General features: G+C 36.3%; 1 protein-coding gene across 1 annotated transcript in view; it reads left to right on the top strand.

Annotated features, from left to right (window-relative positions):
• Positions 1 to 217: 217 nt before the first annotated feature.
• The window catches only part of LOC127647183 (cytosolic Fe-S cluster assembly factor nubp1), a 35806-nt gene continuing 18868 nt past the window's right edge, over positions 218 to 17155 (top strand). The window contains exons 1-4 of the mRNA XM_052131292.1: positions 218 to 297; positions 719 to 823; positions 2860 to 2993; positions 17070 to 17138. Of these exons, the coding sequence (XP_051987252.1) occupies positions 267 to 297; positions 719 to 823; positions 2860 to 2993; positions 17070 to 17138 (339 nt within the window). The 5' untranslated portion in view covers positions 218 to 266. The remainder of the gene's footprint in view (positions 298 to 718; positions 824 to 2859; positions 2994 to 17069; positions 17139 to 17155) is intronic.

Consider the following 17155-nt stretch of genomic DNA (forward strand, 5'->3'; position numbering starts at 1 on the left):
TGTATGTAAACATCTGACTTCAACTGCATACTTTTCCATTTTACCCCGCCCATCCATATTTTTGTCAAAATAGATTTAGCTATAAGTTATTTCACAAAATAAAGCATGCAAAAAAGCACATTAACATCAAATCTCATGTACGACAGAGACCAAACGAATGCAACCATAGCGGAACGGAACCTTTGACACACAGGACAGTAGACTCATTATCCGGGGAATATAATGATCGTTGCAACTCTGTCAGGAAATGCGCCCGTGTTTGAAAGATGACGGACGTACCTAGTGACGCACTAGAGCGTGAGTCTTATAAATGTTTTAAGGGCTTGATATTAGGCGCTTTAAAAAGACACCTTTTAGACGACAGACATGTATTGTTTACAGTTCGCTATTGCTAGCCATCCTTAAACCCGCTGTGTCTCGCTACGCCTCATTAGATGTTTATTTATGCCATGGAATCTAAAATAACTTTACATCTTAAAGTTAAGTTTAGGCTTTTCACCTTATATATATATATATATATATATATATATATATATATAAGGTGTAGTCTACTGGTAATTTACTTCTGCGTGCAACTGTGCATCTATATTGTCGTTAAATAATAGTTTCACTTAAAGTCAGATACGGCAGAGCTAAGCGTACCGTGGCTGTTTAGATCAACTTTACATATGTCTGCTTATGTATATTCATTAATTATATGTGTTTTAATTCTCTCTAGACTGTCCGGGCACGAGCAGTGACCTGGCTGGTAAATCATCTGCCTGTCAGGGATGCCCAAATCAGAATATGTGTGCATCTGGTGCTGCCAAAGCCCCTGATCCCGGTATACATTAATTTGTACTGTATGATCATGTAACCTGTGGTTCCTACTCTGTTGTGAACTTAAGGGATGCTGAACTCATACATGCACTAAGATGGCCCTGGAACTAGTTGGTTAAATGTAGTTAAGAAAAGGGGGGAAATAATAGTTTAGTTTGTAAGGTTTAGCATCATGTGTTTAGTGTGCTTAAAGGGATAGTTTTCTCAAAATGTAAATTCATTCATTATTTACTCGCCCTCATGCCTTCCCAGGTGTGTATGGCTTTCCTTCTTCTGCAGAACAGAAACAGATATTTTAGAACAATATTTTAGCTCTGTATGTCCTCGCAATGCAAGTAAATGGTGACTACAATTTTTAAGCTCCAAAAAGCACATAAAGGCACCATAAAAATGTAACCCTTAAGACTCCAGTGGTTAAATCCATGTCTGAGTCATTATGATAGGTGTGGGTGAGAGACACAAACATTTAAGTTCTTTTTTTACTATCAATCTTCACTTTTACTTTCACATTTGTCGTCTTTTGTTGTTAGGTGATATGCATTCTTCGTGCATATCAACACCTACTGGTTGGGGCTGGTCAAAGGTGTATATTTATAGTTAAAAAGGACTTAAATGTTGATCTGTTTCTCACCCACACCCATCACGTCTGAAGGCATGGATTTAACCACTGGAGTCTTAAGGATTACATTTATATGCTGCTTTGTGTGCTTTCTGGAGCTTCAAAGTTTTGGACCCTGTTGACATGCATTAAATGGAGATATTTTTCTAAAAATATTTGTTCCTGTTCTGGAAAAAAAAAGAAGAGTCATACACATCTGGGATTGCATGAGGGTGTGTAAATTAATATAGGGTGAACAGTTCCTTAAAAAGAATGCTCCGGGTTAAATACAAGTTAAGCTCAATCAACAGCATTTGTGGCATAATGTTGATAATCACAAAAATGTATTTAAACTCGTTCCTCCTTTTCTTGGGAAAAAAAAGAGAGTAAAAATCAATATTACATTGAGGCACTTACAATGAAAGTGAATGGGGCCAATTTTTGGAGGGTTTAAAAGCAGAAATGTGAAGCTTGTAATTTTATAAAAGCAGTTACATTAAATCTTCTGTTAACTTGTGTTTTGTTTCAGCTGTAAAGTTATTTAAATTGCCATTTTTACAGTGGTTGTAGGGTTTTTTGACATCATCATGGTAATGAAGTTATTAAATTGGCCATAACTTTACACAGAAAAGGTTAGTAAGTGATTATATCGCACCAAAATCATGTTTACATGCATATTCTTTGTTTTGTGGCTATAATTTTGAAAAAGTAAGCTTTGACCACATTCACATTCACTGCGCCTCACTGTAACCCAGATTTTTTTTAAAGAAAAGGAAGAACGAGTCTAAATAAATGTGTGTGGTAATCAACATTATGCCTCAAATTCTGTTGATTGAGCTTAACTTGTATTGAACCCTTTGACCTTGAACTCCTTTAAGTGTCCAAATACTTTTGGGGCTACTGTATATCTGCTTTATGATGTGCTTTTAATTGCATAAAAAGTTTGGAACCTATCATGTTGATATGTTTATTAATGATCTGATATAATAATCTTTAAGTATTTTTCTTCTCATTAGCTATAACATTTAAGAGGATTTGTAATGCTGTAATGCAGCAAAAAATGCTGCTTTGAAACACATTAAAAGACAAGAGCAAAGAGGCTCAACTTTTGACAACAAACTTGATACTGACACATCTTGAATGTTCCTTGTTATATTATTAAAAGACAAAATGTTATTGCTTGTTATGATCAGGACAGGCATTGTATAAAAGTAGTGTCAGTGATGTGTGTACATGAGATATGCCCATTTAAATTTGTAGGCCTATAAAAACCAGTGTAGGTCCAGTAAACTACTCATGAATAAGTCAAGGGTAACCGGTCCAATATGTTGTAAAGAGATCCTTACTGGTGATAATGCACAAAACCAACATGCTTTTGATTTTATGTAGCTTGTTGTTTCAGGGTAAGTCTTAAGCCTGTAACCTCCTTTTTCCCACTACAGCCATTGAGGAAATCAGGCAGAAGATGACATCTGTGAAGCACAAGATTCTAGTTCTGTCTGGCAAAGGGGGTGTTGGGAAGAGCACATTCAGTGCACATTTATCACATGCATTAGCTAGTGATGACTCCAAAGAGGTAAGCCTGAAGAATGTCAGGAAGAATGCTGTACTTCTGTACTTTTATGAGGATCTTAAGAATCTGACGTCAAAGATTAGAATAAAGCAACTATAATTTGTCAAAACATTAGCCTAGGTCACAATTTAAGTGATAATTATAATTATTATTTTAATTGTTTTATTTGATAAGTAGTTTATTAGTACTATATTATTTGAGGTTTTATATTATTAACTGTAATGCAATTGTTTACAGCAGGGGTCGGCATTCTTTGGCGTGCGTGCCAGCATTGGCACGCGGAGGGGTAATCACTGGCATGCAAGCAACGGAAAGAGAGCTAGACTATTTTATATCTATAAATTCTGCACATGCATTCCAATCTACATCATGATGTAATCCTTCCTCATGATCACACAACGGCTAAACAAAAAGTCATTCACACATCACAAACTGTGATTAACTCGGTTAATCACACGAGTAAACGTTCCCACTTTGCTTCGGTCAGGCTGTGCGGATGACTGCCCACATTCCGTGTTTAATTTGTTTCTTTTTGTTTTCCGAACAACATGTCATATAGTAATTAGAGCACCACTATTAATCCTTGAGATTTCCAACCCAGCATACAGGTACACTGTCCTTAAACCATCGTCACACTCAAATTACATTAAGCGATTAAAAGAGAAAACATAAACCCGCATTGTGGGGTTCCAAAATCTATTCAATATATAAATGGAAATAAAGTTTTAGGATTTTGCAGGTACGATTCATCGAAAAGAGCTAAATAGTTGATCAGCTTGTGATGCACGAATGGTTTGCATGCACAGCGCGAGTCTCGTCACGCACAGCGATTGACCGTGAAAATAAAAAATGGCACTGCATGTCAAAACGTTTGCTGACCCCTGGTTTACAGTATTTCACATGTTCTCAAGAAAATCTTAATATCCAAAATTCATCATCAAATTAAGTATTTCTGCATTATGCTGGATGATAATATAGTGTTGATGAAATTTAACAATGTTTACTTTTAATTGTTTATATTGTAATATGTTGTAGATTATTATAGGAGTTTTGTATTTTATTTCTCTTATCTGTTTGAATGAGCAGTGTAAAGTGGTTTGCAGTGAAGCGCAAACATTTCAAAATAAGAGTCCCCGGTATATTTCAGCCATTAAACTTAAAAGTTATGCTATTTTTAGATTAATTTATTTTCTTTCAACACATTATCTTATCGGCAAAATCCAATATTTTGTCGACCTCTAATTTTATTTATTTATATAATGGTACATAAACCAATTTTAATGTGATGTAAATTTGGAAATTATGTCTTGAGTATTTTAAACTTTCAGCCTACCCTGTTTTACTGATAAGCAATGTTAAGACCATGTTGAATGTGTGTGTCTGTGATACATAATTAAATTTGAGATTGTGTTGGTTTGTTTTGGGATGGGGAAACAGTATAAATTGTATTTGTTCAGGTCTTGAAAAAGGTCTTAAAAAGTCTTAAATTTGATTTTAAAAACTCTGCAGCAGCCCTGCTATCAAGCATCTCTTACGTGCTGGTCCATCTGTTTACTCTGCTAGTATAAGTATCACCTGCTTGAAATTTGTTTTACGAGATGCCAGGTGTGCACACTCATGCCGACAAGCGAGAGATCGGCAGTAAACAACAGCCAATGAAATAGAGAGTGCAAGAGGAGTGAAAGACATTGGGAAGTAGCAGACAAAAAATAATTTTAAAATAAAAACATCACCCGCTTCTCCTTTACTGCTGTCTCATTATTATTTTCAGCTTTTCCCCAGTTGTGCATTAAAGAGCACGAGCTCATCTTTCATGCTGTTTGTTGACATTTTACGAATAAACTCTCCCGTTACTGTTGTGCTTATCTGCGGAGCCGAATGGTTTGTGGTTGATGCACACAGTCTATAATCGCAATATTATTAAATTAAATTGTATTCAGGGAAAAAGAAACAACTATGAACTTTGGTCATATGGATGCAAATAGTTTTGAATAATGATGTAGAGAGACCAGCTTGAAATCTTATGTAGATTCGTGGAGTGAACTCAGCAGCGTCTTACATTTTCTGGCATATTGCTTTTTTACCAATGTGTCAATTCGCAGGCTATTAATATCACCAAGGCATATTATTACTGGCCATTTTATAGTAGATTAAACAAGTTCTATTTTTGTATTACCAGTGCGGGAACGTGCACCTGTCTAAAAAGTCAATTTTAATTACTGATGCTCTGGTAAATATTAAATTCCTCCACATACACGCATAAAATCAATCCTGTCTGAATAGGGTTTAAATCCCTAAGCTTTGTTTTCATGTTTTTAATAGTGTTTTTTTAAAGATATTTCTCTCTGGTGGACAAACAGTAAAACAGCCAGTTTATCTCCCTTTCTAATAGCTTAAAATGCAGTTGTATAAATGGCTATTTCTTCTGTTTTAGCTCTGCCAAATTGATGTAATTTTGCATGTGGCCTCAGAATGTTCCTTTTTTCCATGTCTTTTAAAGTTTTGCCAAGTTTGAAAATTGTTCTCACAAGATACAAGGCCAATTAGTTATTATGGGCCACAGCCCAAAATGTATTTGATTATATCTTCAGAACGATTTGAAATGCCAAATTTTTGTCTGGAGGCTCTGTAGATGATGTATAGCTATTTTTGTGTGAATTGAAAAAACGGCCTAGGACGAGTTTGAAAAAGTAGGTTTTTCCAAAACATATTTGTGATAAAAAAAAATGTTTCTTGTATTGTAGCCTATATGGTTCCGGATTTATGAGCAAAAACGCGAATTAGCTAATTAAACCGCCGCCGTGTGGTCGATTGTCACAAAATTTGATATGCGGCTTAGAGCTGACACCCTGCTTGAGTATTATTTTCATAACCCTCTGCCATTTCCAATGCGAGTTATAAGGTGCTGAAATTTGATTGGCCATTGGCAGCCATTTTTGTTAATTTGTTGAATCAGTTAAATCGAAGAATATGTTAGCATTTGAACCAAAGAAGATGCAAATTTAATTTGAACTTTGTCACTCAAACGGCTGTAAATTATGACGGTTTTTTAGTTGTAGTAAACCCCTAGGGGTGGAATTGTACGAAATTTAGCTGACATCTTGCAAATGTCCTGTTGACTATGTGTGCCGAGTTTGGATACATTTGGAGTGCGTAGATATTGATCAATTACTCAAATCGATTTAAACCAAAGGAATTATAATGTTGATATCTTTGGAACGATTTGACGTATCGAAATTCTTTTGAGAACTTTTTGTCAGGTTTGTAGATGATTTATACAAAATTGCATGCTGATCGGATAAGCGGTCTAGGAGAAGTTCAATAAAGTAGGTTTAAAAAAAAAATATTAAATGGCGGAACAAATATAGATATATTATTATATACGCAAGGAATCAGAGGAAAAAAACATTGTAGCTCTTACGGTAGCAAAAATATGAGTCAAAACGTAAAAGTGTTTATTATAACACCACCTAGGGTCAGATGGGTTTGCGTTTGTGTGCCTGAGTAGTGGGGGGATTTGGGATCATCCTGCCAAATTTGTTGTGTCCACAACCTATGGTCTCTGATGCCCAGACACTTTTAGGGAAGAAAAACATTTATGAGATTCAGTACAATTACAATAGGGTTCCAGCACCTTCGGTGTTTGGACCCTGTAAAGGGGTTACAGGGAAAGGAGGAGGCGAGAACTGGCTTGACAATATAAATAATATTTTAATAATAAACTGAACCAAGAAGACAAACACCCAAAAGTGTCGGACAGCTGTCCATAAATCTCTCTCGCTCTGTCGCACTGCAGCTTCCAGTCAGCCTTTATCCCTCTCTGAGGCTTGATTAGCCTGATTAGGGACCGGGTGTGCGAAATCACGACCCTACGGGATTGAACCCCTGATAATGCTCTCTTAACTTGTGAATCACGAGACAAGGTGGAATGTGAAACTCGCCTCTTGTCTTTAGGGAACTTAATGGCCCAATAAAAAGAATATAAAAATCATTATAATATTTACAATGTCGCTTTAAAGGTGTGCTCCGTTATTTTTTTGGATTTAGACTTAAAGTGATGCTTAGTGGTGTGGATGATGCATCATTTAAAATCAATAGTTTTCAGTTACAGGTACCATTTGTTGAAATTCACTATTCACAATCAGCCATGATTCAGTTAATACAAGAGTGAAAGTGTCCAATAACTGCGATTTAAGTGAGTAGTATTCAGTTGGTCTTGTGATTTTTATATGGCAGCACCCATGAGGGTGCCCCTGCCCCATGTACAATAAAACAGCTTTTATAATGTTACTGATATGGCTAGAGTCCTCATCTCAAGCAAGTGCTCATGATTTTTACATATGTTTCAAAATTACAATTCGTTTCTTTAGGAGTAAAATTTTTTTTAATGGGGAAAAATTACTGAGTGCACCTTTTAAATTTCACCAACAAAATATTTATATTAATATTTCATATATATTGCCCAGCCCTACCCATGAACACCCAGTTCAACCAGACATTGTTAGTCTTGGGCATGGTTTAGACTCTTTTTCATATTTCTTTATTTAGTTTAATCGGAAAATTCATCATAATAGTGCTTTGACTGGCAGTTTTGTACTTTGGGTCACAAAGTTGTGTTAAAAACCATTAATTATTACCACTAACAGTGTTAGGCCAAAGTATGATTCAGTAAGGCCTGATCTGTGAAATATGGTTTTCTTTGTTTGTACCGTCTTCTAACAGATACGTTTGTTGACCTGTTCTGTTATGGGTAGTTGGTTTGTTCATCCATAGTTTCGGGAAGTTTGCGTGAGAGGAAAGCATTCCCACACAATGTCTGACACCGCCCAAGAATATTAACTGGAATCTAATCAAATTAAAGTGGAGGTTTAAAATGCTTCAGCTGTTTAATATTAATAATTGACTTAAGGATCCGCTTGACTTTTCTTTGTTTTGATGTAAGATCAACCGATATTCACTTTCTAAGACACGTTCGGTGGTATCATAATTTGGCTGATCACATAAACCGATCACCAACGCAGCTTCTTTAAGACTTCAACTTTACTGTCATCATGGGTGTGTGGGTAACTTTGGCCTCAGGTTGTAAGCCAGCAAACTTTATTCTGCAGTGTTATGCTACGAGGTATGGCGAATATGAAAAGCTTGTGTATGTGTTGTTTCTTATGCAGCAAAGGGAAAGCATCATGTAAGACGGTCTTTATTTTTGTCCACGCTGTCTGCCTCTCAGTCTCCGCCGGACATAAGTATCATTATTATAATAATGCTTAAAGTTAATTAACTCCCAAACAAACTGCATTTACGGTAGCACCTGTTTAGACGTTATCGCTTCCTTCACAGGAGAGCGTCATGGTATCCGAATATCCATTCATCCCTACTAGGATACCAAAAACATAAAAAGTATGCCAATGAAGTAGTATTTCCAAATCATCAGTATTCATAATACAGTAAGTGAGAAATACCCGGATAACCTACTATTTCCAGGGAGATTCTGAAATGTCGATTGGACATTTCTAATCCCTCGGTAGTTTAGGAGACGTTATGTTCAAAATACTGGTTTCCAAAGAACATATTTAATATACCATGAAAGTTGTTTCTTGTGCTTAAATCGGGCTTGTTTGACAAAACCAGAGTAAAATATTTTCACGGTTGTTGATAGTACATCTTATATTCAGGTTACGGATCAAGTCCCATGTCCCCGGATTAAGTATTTCCAGAATCTATTCATGCTACTTGCATGCATACCTAAAGAGCGTATTGTTTTAGAAGTGTTTTTTAGAAGAGAAGTGTGTCCTAGAGTGTGTGTTTTTGTCCTCATTAAAGCTCCAGGCAGGAACAAGTGAAAACGGTACTAACATCAGAGACTATTTAGACTGATGCAGAGACTATTTAGACTGAATGGGAGAATTTGGAACACTCAATATGGTGAATGTAGAAAAGGAAATCCCGCCTTACAGGAAAAAGTGCCAGTTAACTTTAGAACATGCACATTAGCTGAACCTGCCTAAAAATAGTTTTTTTTTGTAGCGTGAAGAAGCACATTTTATGATGCCATTGTTGTCAGATTTTACTGCTGATTTGAAATATGTTCTTTGTTTGTAATTTTGGCCAACTCTTTTGGAGATTTGGACTTTCCTCATTCAAGTAGATGGGAGGTGTACTTGCATGCCGCTTGTATCCATTGAAAATAGTTGTCCGGGAGCATTCTATAGATTGCCACCGAGTGGACCGACTTTCCTTGATAGGGACTTTGCTAATATTACAAACATCCAACAACATAATAAGGCAGGGATCATAGTTTAAATAAAATATTTAGATACTATAATATGATGCATTGTTGAAGAAAATATTATAACATTATAGAATATTATAATCATTAATGAAAAAGCAACAAAGGACTGTCACTTTAAGTTTATTTACACCTACAATATGGGTTATCACAAAAATGTAATAAGGATTATTAAAAACAATTATATAATTAGTTATGACAGAGCTCCTGTTAAAAAGGTTAAATGATCAGGACCGTTATCAGTCGGGGAAATTTTCTTTTTTTAATTTTGAGCTGTAAACTTTTTGAAACCAAAAACATTGAAACAGTAGCCGGATCATTGGCTGTGTATAAAACTAAAGGCAACTTGTTGCCTCACTAACCAGTCAACAAGAGCCTCAAAGGAATAGTTTACCCAAAAATGAAATTTCTCTCATCATTTACGCCCTCATGCCATCCCAGATTTATTCTTCTGCAGAACACAAATTATGATTTTTAGAAGAATATTTCAGCTCTGTTAGTCCTCACAATACAAGTGAATGGTTATCAAAACTTCCCCCACACCAGCTGTTTCTTACCCACACCCATCATACCACTTCTGAAGACATGGATTAAACCACCGGAGTCGCATAGGTTACTTATATGCTGCATTTATATGCTTTATGGACCTTATGAGTTCTAGTCAGTATTAATTTTTCTTCTAAAAACCTTAATTTGTGTTCTGCAGAAGAAAGACATACATATCTGGGATGACATTAGGATGAGTAAATGATAAGACAGTTTTTTTTTTTTTTTTTTTTTGGGTGAACTATTCCCATACAGTAAATGTTTTTGTATGAATACACCTCACTACCAGTAAAGAAGCTGGTTTGAGACCAAATTTCAAGGCATCGTAACGTTTAATGATTTAGAATGAAGTCAAGTGAGCTCTAAAAGAAAATATTTAGTGAATACAATGCTTTATTTGTGGTAGAAATACATTTAAAAGTTAATAATCCCTAAATGTCCCTATAATAACATGGTCATTTACATTTTTTTTTTTTTGTTTTTTTTTTTTTACTGGTTCACCATATTTATTCAAGTACGAATGACAAGAAAGCAATGGAGTTGTCATGGAAATACATTGGAACCCTGTTTGCAAGGCATTTTTGCACATTGTCAGAAACGTCAATTATTTTAGATGGGCTACAGGTTTGACTGCTAACATTTACTGCAAATAAATATATTTAATACAAAGAGTTTCATTTTAATATAATATTTGCATTGTAGCCTCTTGTTCCACCTGATTAGTTCAGATCATTTTTGCCTTACAGCACTGTGAAATCACTTTTCCAATCTTTCACTATATTTCCAAAATCACATTAGACATTTTAAATGTGACACCTTTGGCTATGAAACCATTGTTTTAATCAAAATAGGAAACTCAACCAGCCACAACCTTGAAATTGGCTAAATCACTGACATAGCAGCTAACGGGGGCAAATCATTTGTTTATATCTCAGCATCGGAGCCAACAATTTCACAATAATATTTCTCCATCTGAAATAGCTGGCTATTTTTAGTGTATTGGAAAGTGTAGGGCAATGTAGCAGAAGGGGACAGATTTACTGGGTTTATTGAGGAGAGCATGGCTCTTGCTGCGACTCTTTCTGATCCAGTGCACTGGGGAGAGATGTATTGATCTCGTCTCAACACACTATGGCCACAGAAGTGCTGTCAGTGTGCAGACCACAGTCTCTGTGTAGCCTCTGGCGGCTTACTGACTGAAGTAATCTTCAAACCCTCAAACAAATTAAATATTTTAGCTTGGGGACTTCCACAATGTGAAACGTTCTATTGTCGACTGATATCTATAAAGCCACAAGGAATAGAGTATAAGGCCTTCAGCTTTCAGTGTGTGGCAATCTCTAATAGGTCTTTAAAGGTATAGGTCATGCTTTTTTTTCTCTCGTATCTCTCTTTCTCTTTCCCTCATTTGATGGCTGTTGTGTGCATTTGTATTGGTATTTTTCTCTTCATTTGTTTTTTTTTTTCTCAGAGACTTATTATTTCTCAGTGGTTAGTAACCATATGGTGTACATAGGAATGTGCAGTGTTGGGAAAGCTACAGGACTTTAAACCTGTAGTTTGTCTAGCTACAAGCTAATTTAAAGTAAGTTCAACAACATCCAAGCTACCATGTTGAAAAAGTAGTTAACAAAACACAGCTAGCAACATTGAAACTGTATAAGAGGGCAAAATTCTTTAGATATTTAATTTTCACATATATGATTCAGTTAAAAGGATAAATATTTAGGGTGAAAGCATCAAACCTAAGTTTACTCTATTAGTACAACTAAACAACATCCAGATGAGATATAAACAGCATATTGATTCATTAAAAAATATTGTTAAATATGCTGCAAAAAGATCTCATATGTCATGCAGTGAGTTCCAGGAACAAAACTGTGATACTTGAAATTAATCTGTTAATTGTTTTTTAACCAATTCATTTAAATGAACTGTCAAACTGACTTACAAAAATAAATCAGACTTCCCAGCGCTATTTGAAAGAAAAAGACATAATAAAGTGTTTGATTATTACTTAAGCTTGCTTGGCTGTAAAGTTTTGTGTGCAATACAACATGACGAATTTAGTAATGTAGCATTTTCTCACTCTTGATAAACTTGTCAACTTGTTGGAAAAAATAGCTTTTTACTGGAAAAGCTACAGTTTAAAAACAGCTGAGCAACTGTCACTGTAGTTAGGGTAGTACAGTAGCAGCTGTACTTTTAGATTTAGTTACTCCCCAACACTGGTAATCGGATGCTTGTGCCTGCAAAATAAAATCAAGGATTTTTCTCTGGTTTAAATAAGACTCTTGTGGTCATCCCAATTGAGAGTTGCACCCTGTGTGTGCACACTGGCTCACACTGTTGACAGTTGAAGCATCAATGGTTTGTGTTAGTGTGATAGATTCCATCCAAACATCACACTCCTCTCAAGCCTGTGTGCTGATAACTCCCGTTTGTCTGCTGTGTCGAAAGTTTGGACACCTCTTATTCCGGAGGGCTGTTAACAAGCATCAGGAGCTCCAGGGGGTACATCCTGTTGTATGCCTTGGGTTTTGGTCACGTTTTCCGTTTATGAAAGAGAGGCCCATTCATTGCAACCTTCAGCTGCTAAGACATTCGTTCTTAACTGCCTAATCCACTAATCCACATGGTTTTTATCCTCTGTGTAAGGGGTTCATCGAAAGGGAAATACTTTCTTCATTCTTTCTTTTTTCCATTACATGTAAAGAGGCTCATCTTGCAATTTGTGGAAAAAAATAACACTTACTCATGCTGGACATCCCAAGAGTCCTGCAATGAAAATATTAACAAACTTAAGATACATCTGACTAGCATTGTATGCAGTAGTGATCACCTCTGGAAGCATTCAGGCGTGAAATGTCTCGAACATGACCGCAAATAATTTTTTAAAATAATTTTTTATTATAAATTATTACATTTATTGCTCCATCAAAATGTAAATTTAAGCCAGCAGACCTATAACCAAAGTAGTTTGTGGAAGGGAACAGCTGAAATTACAGCTCTTCATCTCTGCATTAGCTGCTTTGACGCTAGGTTTGTATACAAGCGTCTTGAATGGGGAGGATTAAAACTGACTAAAACTGACTAAGCTGCAGTGCGGCCTTGCATACGTCAGCAGAGGAGAATCAGTTATATCTCCGGAAGAGAAAGTTATGTCTAAGGATGTGCACAGTGACCGTTTTTAACATAACGGATAATCGTGTTTCATCCGGACACAGGAATAAATAACAGTTATTGCAATTAAATTCTCAAACACTACTAAAAATAGCAGCAAATAAATTGCACAGTGAGCGATGAGCCTAAATAGCACAATACACAGATGTACAAATGATACAATCTCACATTAAAGTCAAACAATAATAATCACTGTAATGTGTATGTGCTCAGCTTCACATTTCCACGAGGCAGCTAAACCTCTTCGGGGTACTTTGATTTTTAAATAGATAAAAATAAAATGGCATTGAACTTGACTAATAATTATATGTAAATATGCACACCGGACAAAAGTTGTCAAGTGCTGAAACTGTGTTGTTTTTACTTTGGGGGGAGGAAACAACCTGGAATCATGTTTAATGGTGCAAGAGTCACATGAAGTCCATATTCAGAACGCAGCACAATGCAGCATGATGAATGAAACATAACTCTGGTGTTTTGAGATGCGTTTATAAAAATTTGTTTTCTTTTTAACTTTATTTGGGGTCTAAAAATTTGGTGAATTAATGCCTTCTAAGATATCTCGTTTTGTCAATTTTAAAGTAGCATTGTATGTATCCTTCCCTGGGTAGGCGATCCCAGAATGCACAACGATGAGCTTGGTGGAAAAATAAATCCAAGATGGTGGACGAAGCAAGAGAATTTTGGATTATAAATATACTTAACCCTTTTGATACTGAAAAGCATTGATCAAAAATAGTGAACTATCATAAAAAACATACTATTTTATCCAAAATGTGTTTGCTATGCATATTTATTTTCATTAGAGGATCACGTCCCTCACCCCCTCAGGCCTTCGTAATTTCACAGAAACCCTCAACAGTGCAAATGAATGTGCATCTAATATCAAATTGTCAGATTCATCAGCCAATCAGATTGATTTATTTGTTTTCTTGGTGTGATCTTTAGGATATGTCCTGGTCCAGGCCTTTTAGCTGGTCTTGAATGATGCAATCATGCTTTAAGTAATGTATGTAATTCAAGAGCGAAAAGAGTAAAATCAAGCTGTCATCGCTGCCAATATCGCCGTTGATAAAGAGATCCTTATGGATTTACAAACACGAGATGTTCTGCATGAATGTGTGATTGCTTAATTTATTAAACAGGAAAGGAGGACTGATTTTCACTTCAAGTAAATTGGAAAGTGCTTTTTGTATTATAGCAACATCAGGAGTTTTCTAAGTGTAAATTAGGCTGCTGGAGCATTCAGTGTCAGATCAAGTTTTGAAAAGTAGTGCTTCGTTCCAGTCAACTCGGAAAGTCTGAATTTACAACTTCCTACTTGTAAAAGTGCAATTGAGTGCATCTTGAAGTCACAATTACAACTTGTAGGCTCGTGCAGAAATTCTCAACTCCGAATTCGCCGAGATGCAGGTGCATGATGTCACACAAACATGTCGACACTCAGGGAGATATACAAAGTAAATGACAAACATTCACATATCAACAAATGAGTTCATTTCCACATTACATGATATTAAAGCTTGTTTAACAAATTCCTGCCGAAACAGGTGTATAAAACATTATCTCTTTTGATAATCACCTGAAGCACAAATGCTAGTGCTGCAGCATTGTTTATCAGTTGGGTTGCTAGGAGACATCTCTAATGAGAGTCAAACCCTGCTAAGCCAACGGGAGTGTTGCAGTTCCGTATATCGGGTAATGGAATGTATTTATGGTCGGAGATATCAAGTAGGAATATCCCACTTCCAGCTTGAATTGAACGCAGCATAACCGTGTACCCTGACGAAATGAAATTTATTTAAATCATAGATATTATTAGATAGATTTGTCCAGGTATTATAGACCTCCTTGGTAGATTCATATGAAAAATTCTGATTTTTGAATGTCTGTTCTGGAGACTTTAATTTCACAAAACAGTCATGCAGTTCAAATTAGGCTTGCTTAAGCATTAAGTGTCGTTTCAACTTTTGACTTTCATGCGTGGATGTGTTTTTGGAAATGTCAACTTGTATTACTAGTTAGCTGCGACATAATGTATGATGCCCAAAGGCATAGGGAGTCGTCTTCATTGTGAAACTGAGTTTTCTTAATGCCATGAATCACACTAAAGGCCTAGACTTTAAATGCACTGCCTGCCACTGGTTTTCAAACATTTAGGGATGCCAAATAAGGCATGTATGTTTGTGTTTTTAAACCAAGAAAAAGGGAAGTACTGGAAAGAAGAGTGGTTGCCAGAGGAAAAGTATTCAGACTCTGAGAGGAAGTGGTGTGACTTCCCTTGTAGCTCTGGGGAAGAATCCCTGACTTCTGCTGCCACAGTCTTACCCTCCCCTGCAACCTTGCTCGCCAAGAGGCCATTTCCTGAGAGAGTGAGGGGGAGAATGAAAGAGAGGATCAGGGAATCTGCTTTGTTCCTTTGGAATATTTTGTGAAGTTTTGACCTCCTTTGCTTCTTTTACTCCCTTAGTTTGCCTTCAGTAAATTTCCTTCAGGAAGCAGAGGAACAGAGCAAGAAATAAACAGCTTCTGAGTGTGACCACACTGGAGGCTGTGTTTAAAGAGCACAATGCTTAGTTCAATCATCGACAGATAATGCTAAATGTAAGTTGGGATAAGTAGATCATTTGTTTATTAGTCTAAAATTTGGCATTAAGACCAAACATTTTAAAAAGCAAGTTATCACACCATTGTTGATATTTCTGTACTGCTTCATGTTCATTTAGCCAAGTCATGTCTCTGTTGCATGAAAAATATAGGCTTAGATGGATACAAACAAGCAAATCATCAGTACGTCTGGTAGTTCTGTTATATTTCTATTTAGTTCATATTGTATGCTACTGATTGGTCTACACACAACTCATCTTTGGATAATTTAAACATCTGTTGCAATATAATATAGTGGGCATGCAGCAGCCAATGGGGGCCTATTGATGATCTCCTTTACAAAGGCAAGGAATATCAGCCCTCTGATAGTTGTTCCAGAGAGAGAGAGAGAGAGAGAGAGAGAGAGAGAGAGAGAGAGACAGACAGACAGACAGACAGACAGACAGACAGACAGGATCGATCACTGTACATTATCCCTCCTATTACATGGCTTCTAACCAAATAAAAACATGGACATACAATATTGATTTGCATTGAAATTATTTAATTTGAGAAGAAATCGCTGAACAGCTCAAATTAACATCCAGTTTGTATTAGTGCTGTTGGTGTTTACTTTCTAAAAATGATCATCTGACTCCTCAATATTCAGCCTATTACAAGACTACTTGCCAAATAAATAAATAAATGCACATGAAACATTGATTTGAGTTGAAATAATTTTATTAGCTAACTTGTAGAGATCACACAGTGAGCCGAGAAGCAGGAGAGACGGCTCGCAAAATCCAGATACTGTACGTCTTGTACATCTTAATCCCGGGTTGTGCGGTTGCTACAGAGAAATATCTGACCACTGGATGGTGCCATTGACCAATCAGAATCGAGTATTCCAGAGAACCATGAATGTGTTATGAGTCGTGCTGACGCACTCAGACACAAAGATTGTGCACCTGTTCTTATCTCCAAGCTCTGCTTGACATCTGGCCAGAGTTCACATATAACCATGATTCAGGGCTGGTATAATATATTCACTGTTCTTTACACCAAGATTTAAGAGACCAAAGCACTGGAGCTGTCATTCAAATCATGCGTGCAATGGAATATGTCATGTTTCCTTTCACAGCAGGATAGAATTGAAATTCACAAACAAGCTTAAAATAGCCAAAACTTGTATTGGAGGTGTTTTTTTTGTCTGTGCATGTAGATGTAGGAATTGAATGATGGTGCAGCTATCTTGCATAATAACTGAGTCAGAGCATGTCAAACAACTGCTGTCTCACCTAGGTGTGATCTGTGCCACACTGAAATCTTGTGGTGACTTCAGTGTACTGCAGAGGACCACAGTAAGTCAGTGACATTATATTGATAAGGGAAAAGACACACTACGTAAAAGTGTCTTTACTGAACAATATTGTGGCAATTTATGTACTCATAGATTTTTTTGTTTTTTTTTGTTTTAGGTAGCACTGCTAGATGTAGACATTTGTGGGCCATCAATACCAAAAATAATGGGGCTGGAGGGAGAGCAGGTATGTCACCGTACTGT

The sequence above is a fragment of the Xyrauchen texanus genome, chromosome 8 (genome assembly GCF_025860055.1).
Source record: "Xyrauchen texanus isolate HMW12.3.18 chromosome 8, RBS_HiC_50CHRs, whole genome shotgun sequence".
NCBI classification, from domain to species: Eukaryota; Metazoa; Chordata; class Actinopteri; order Cypriniformes; family Catostomidae; genus Xyrauchen; species Xyrauchen texanus.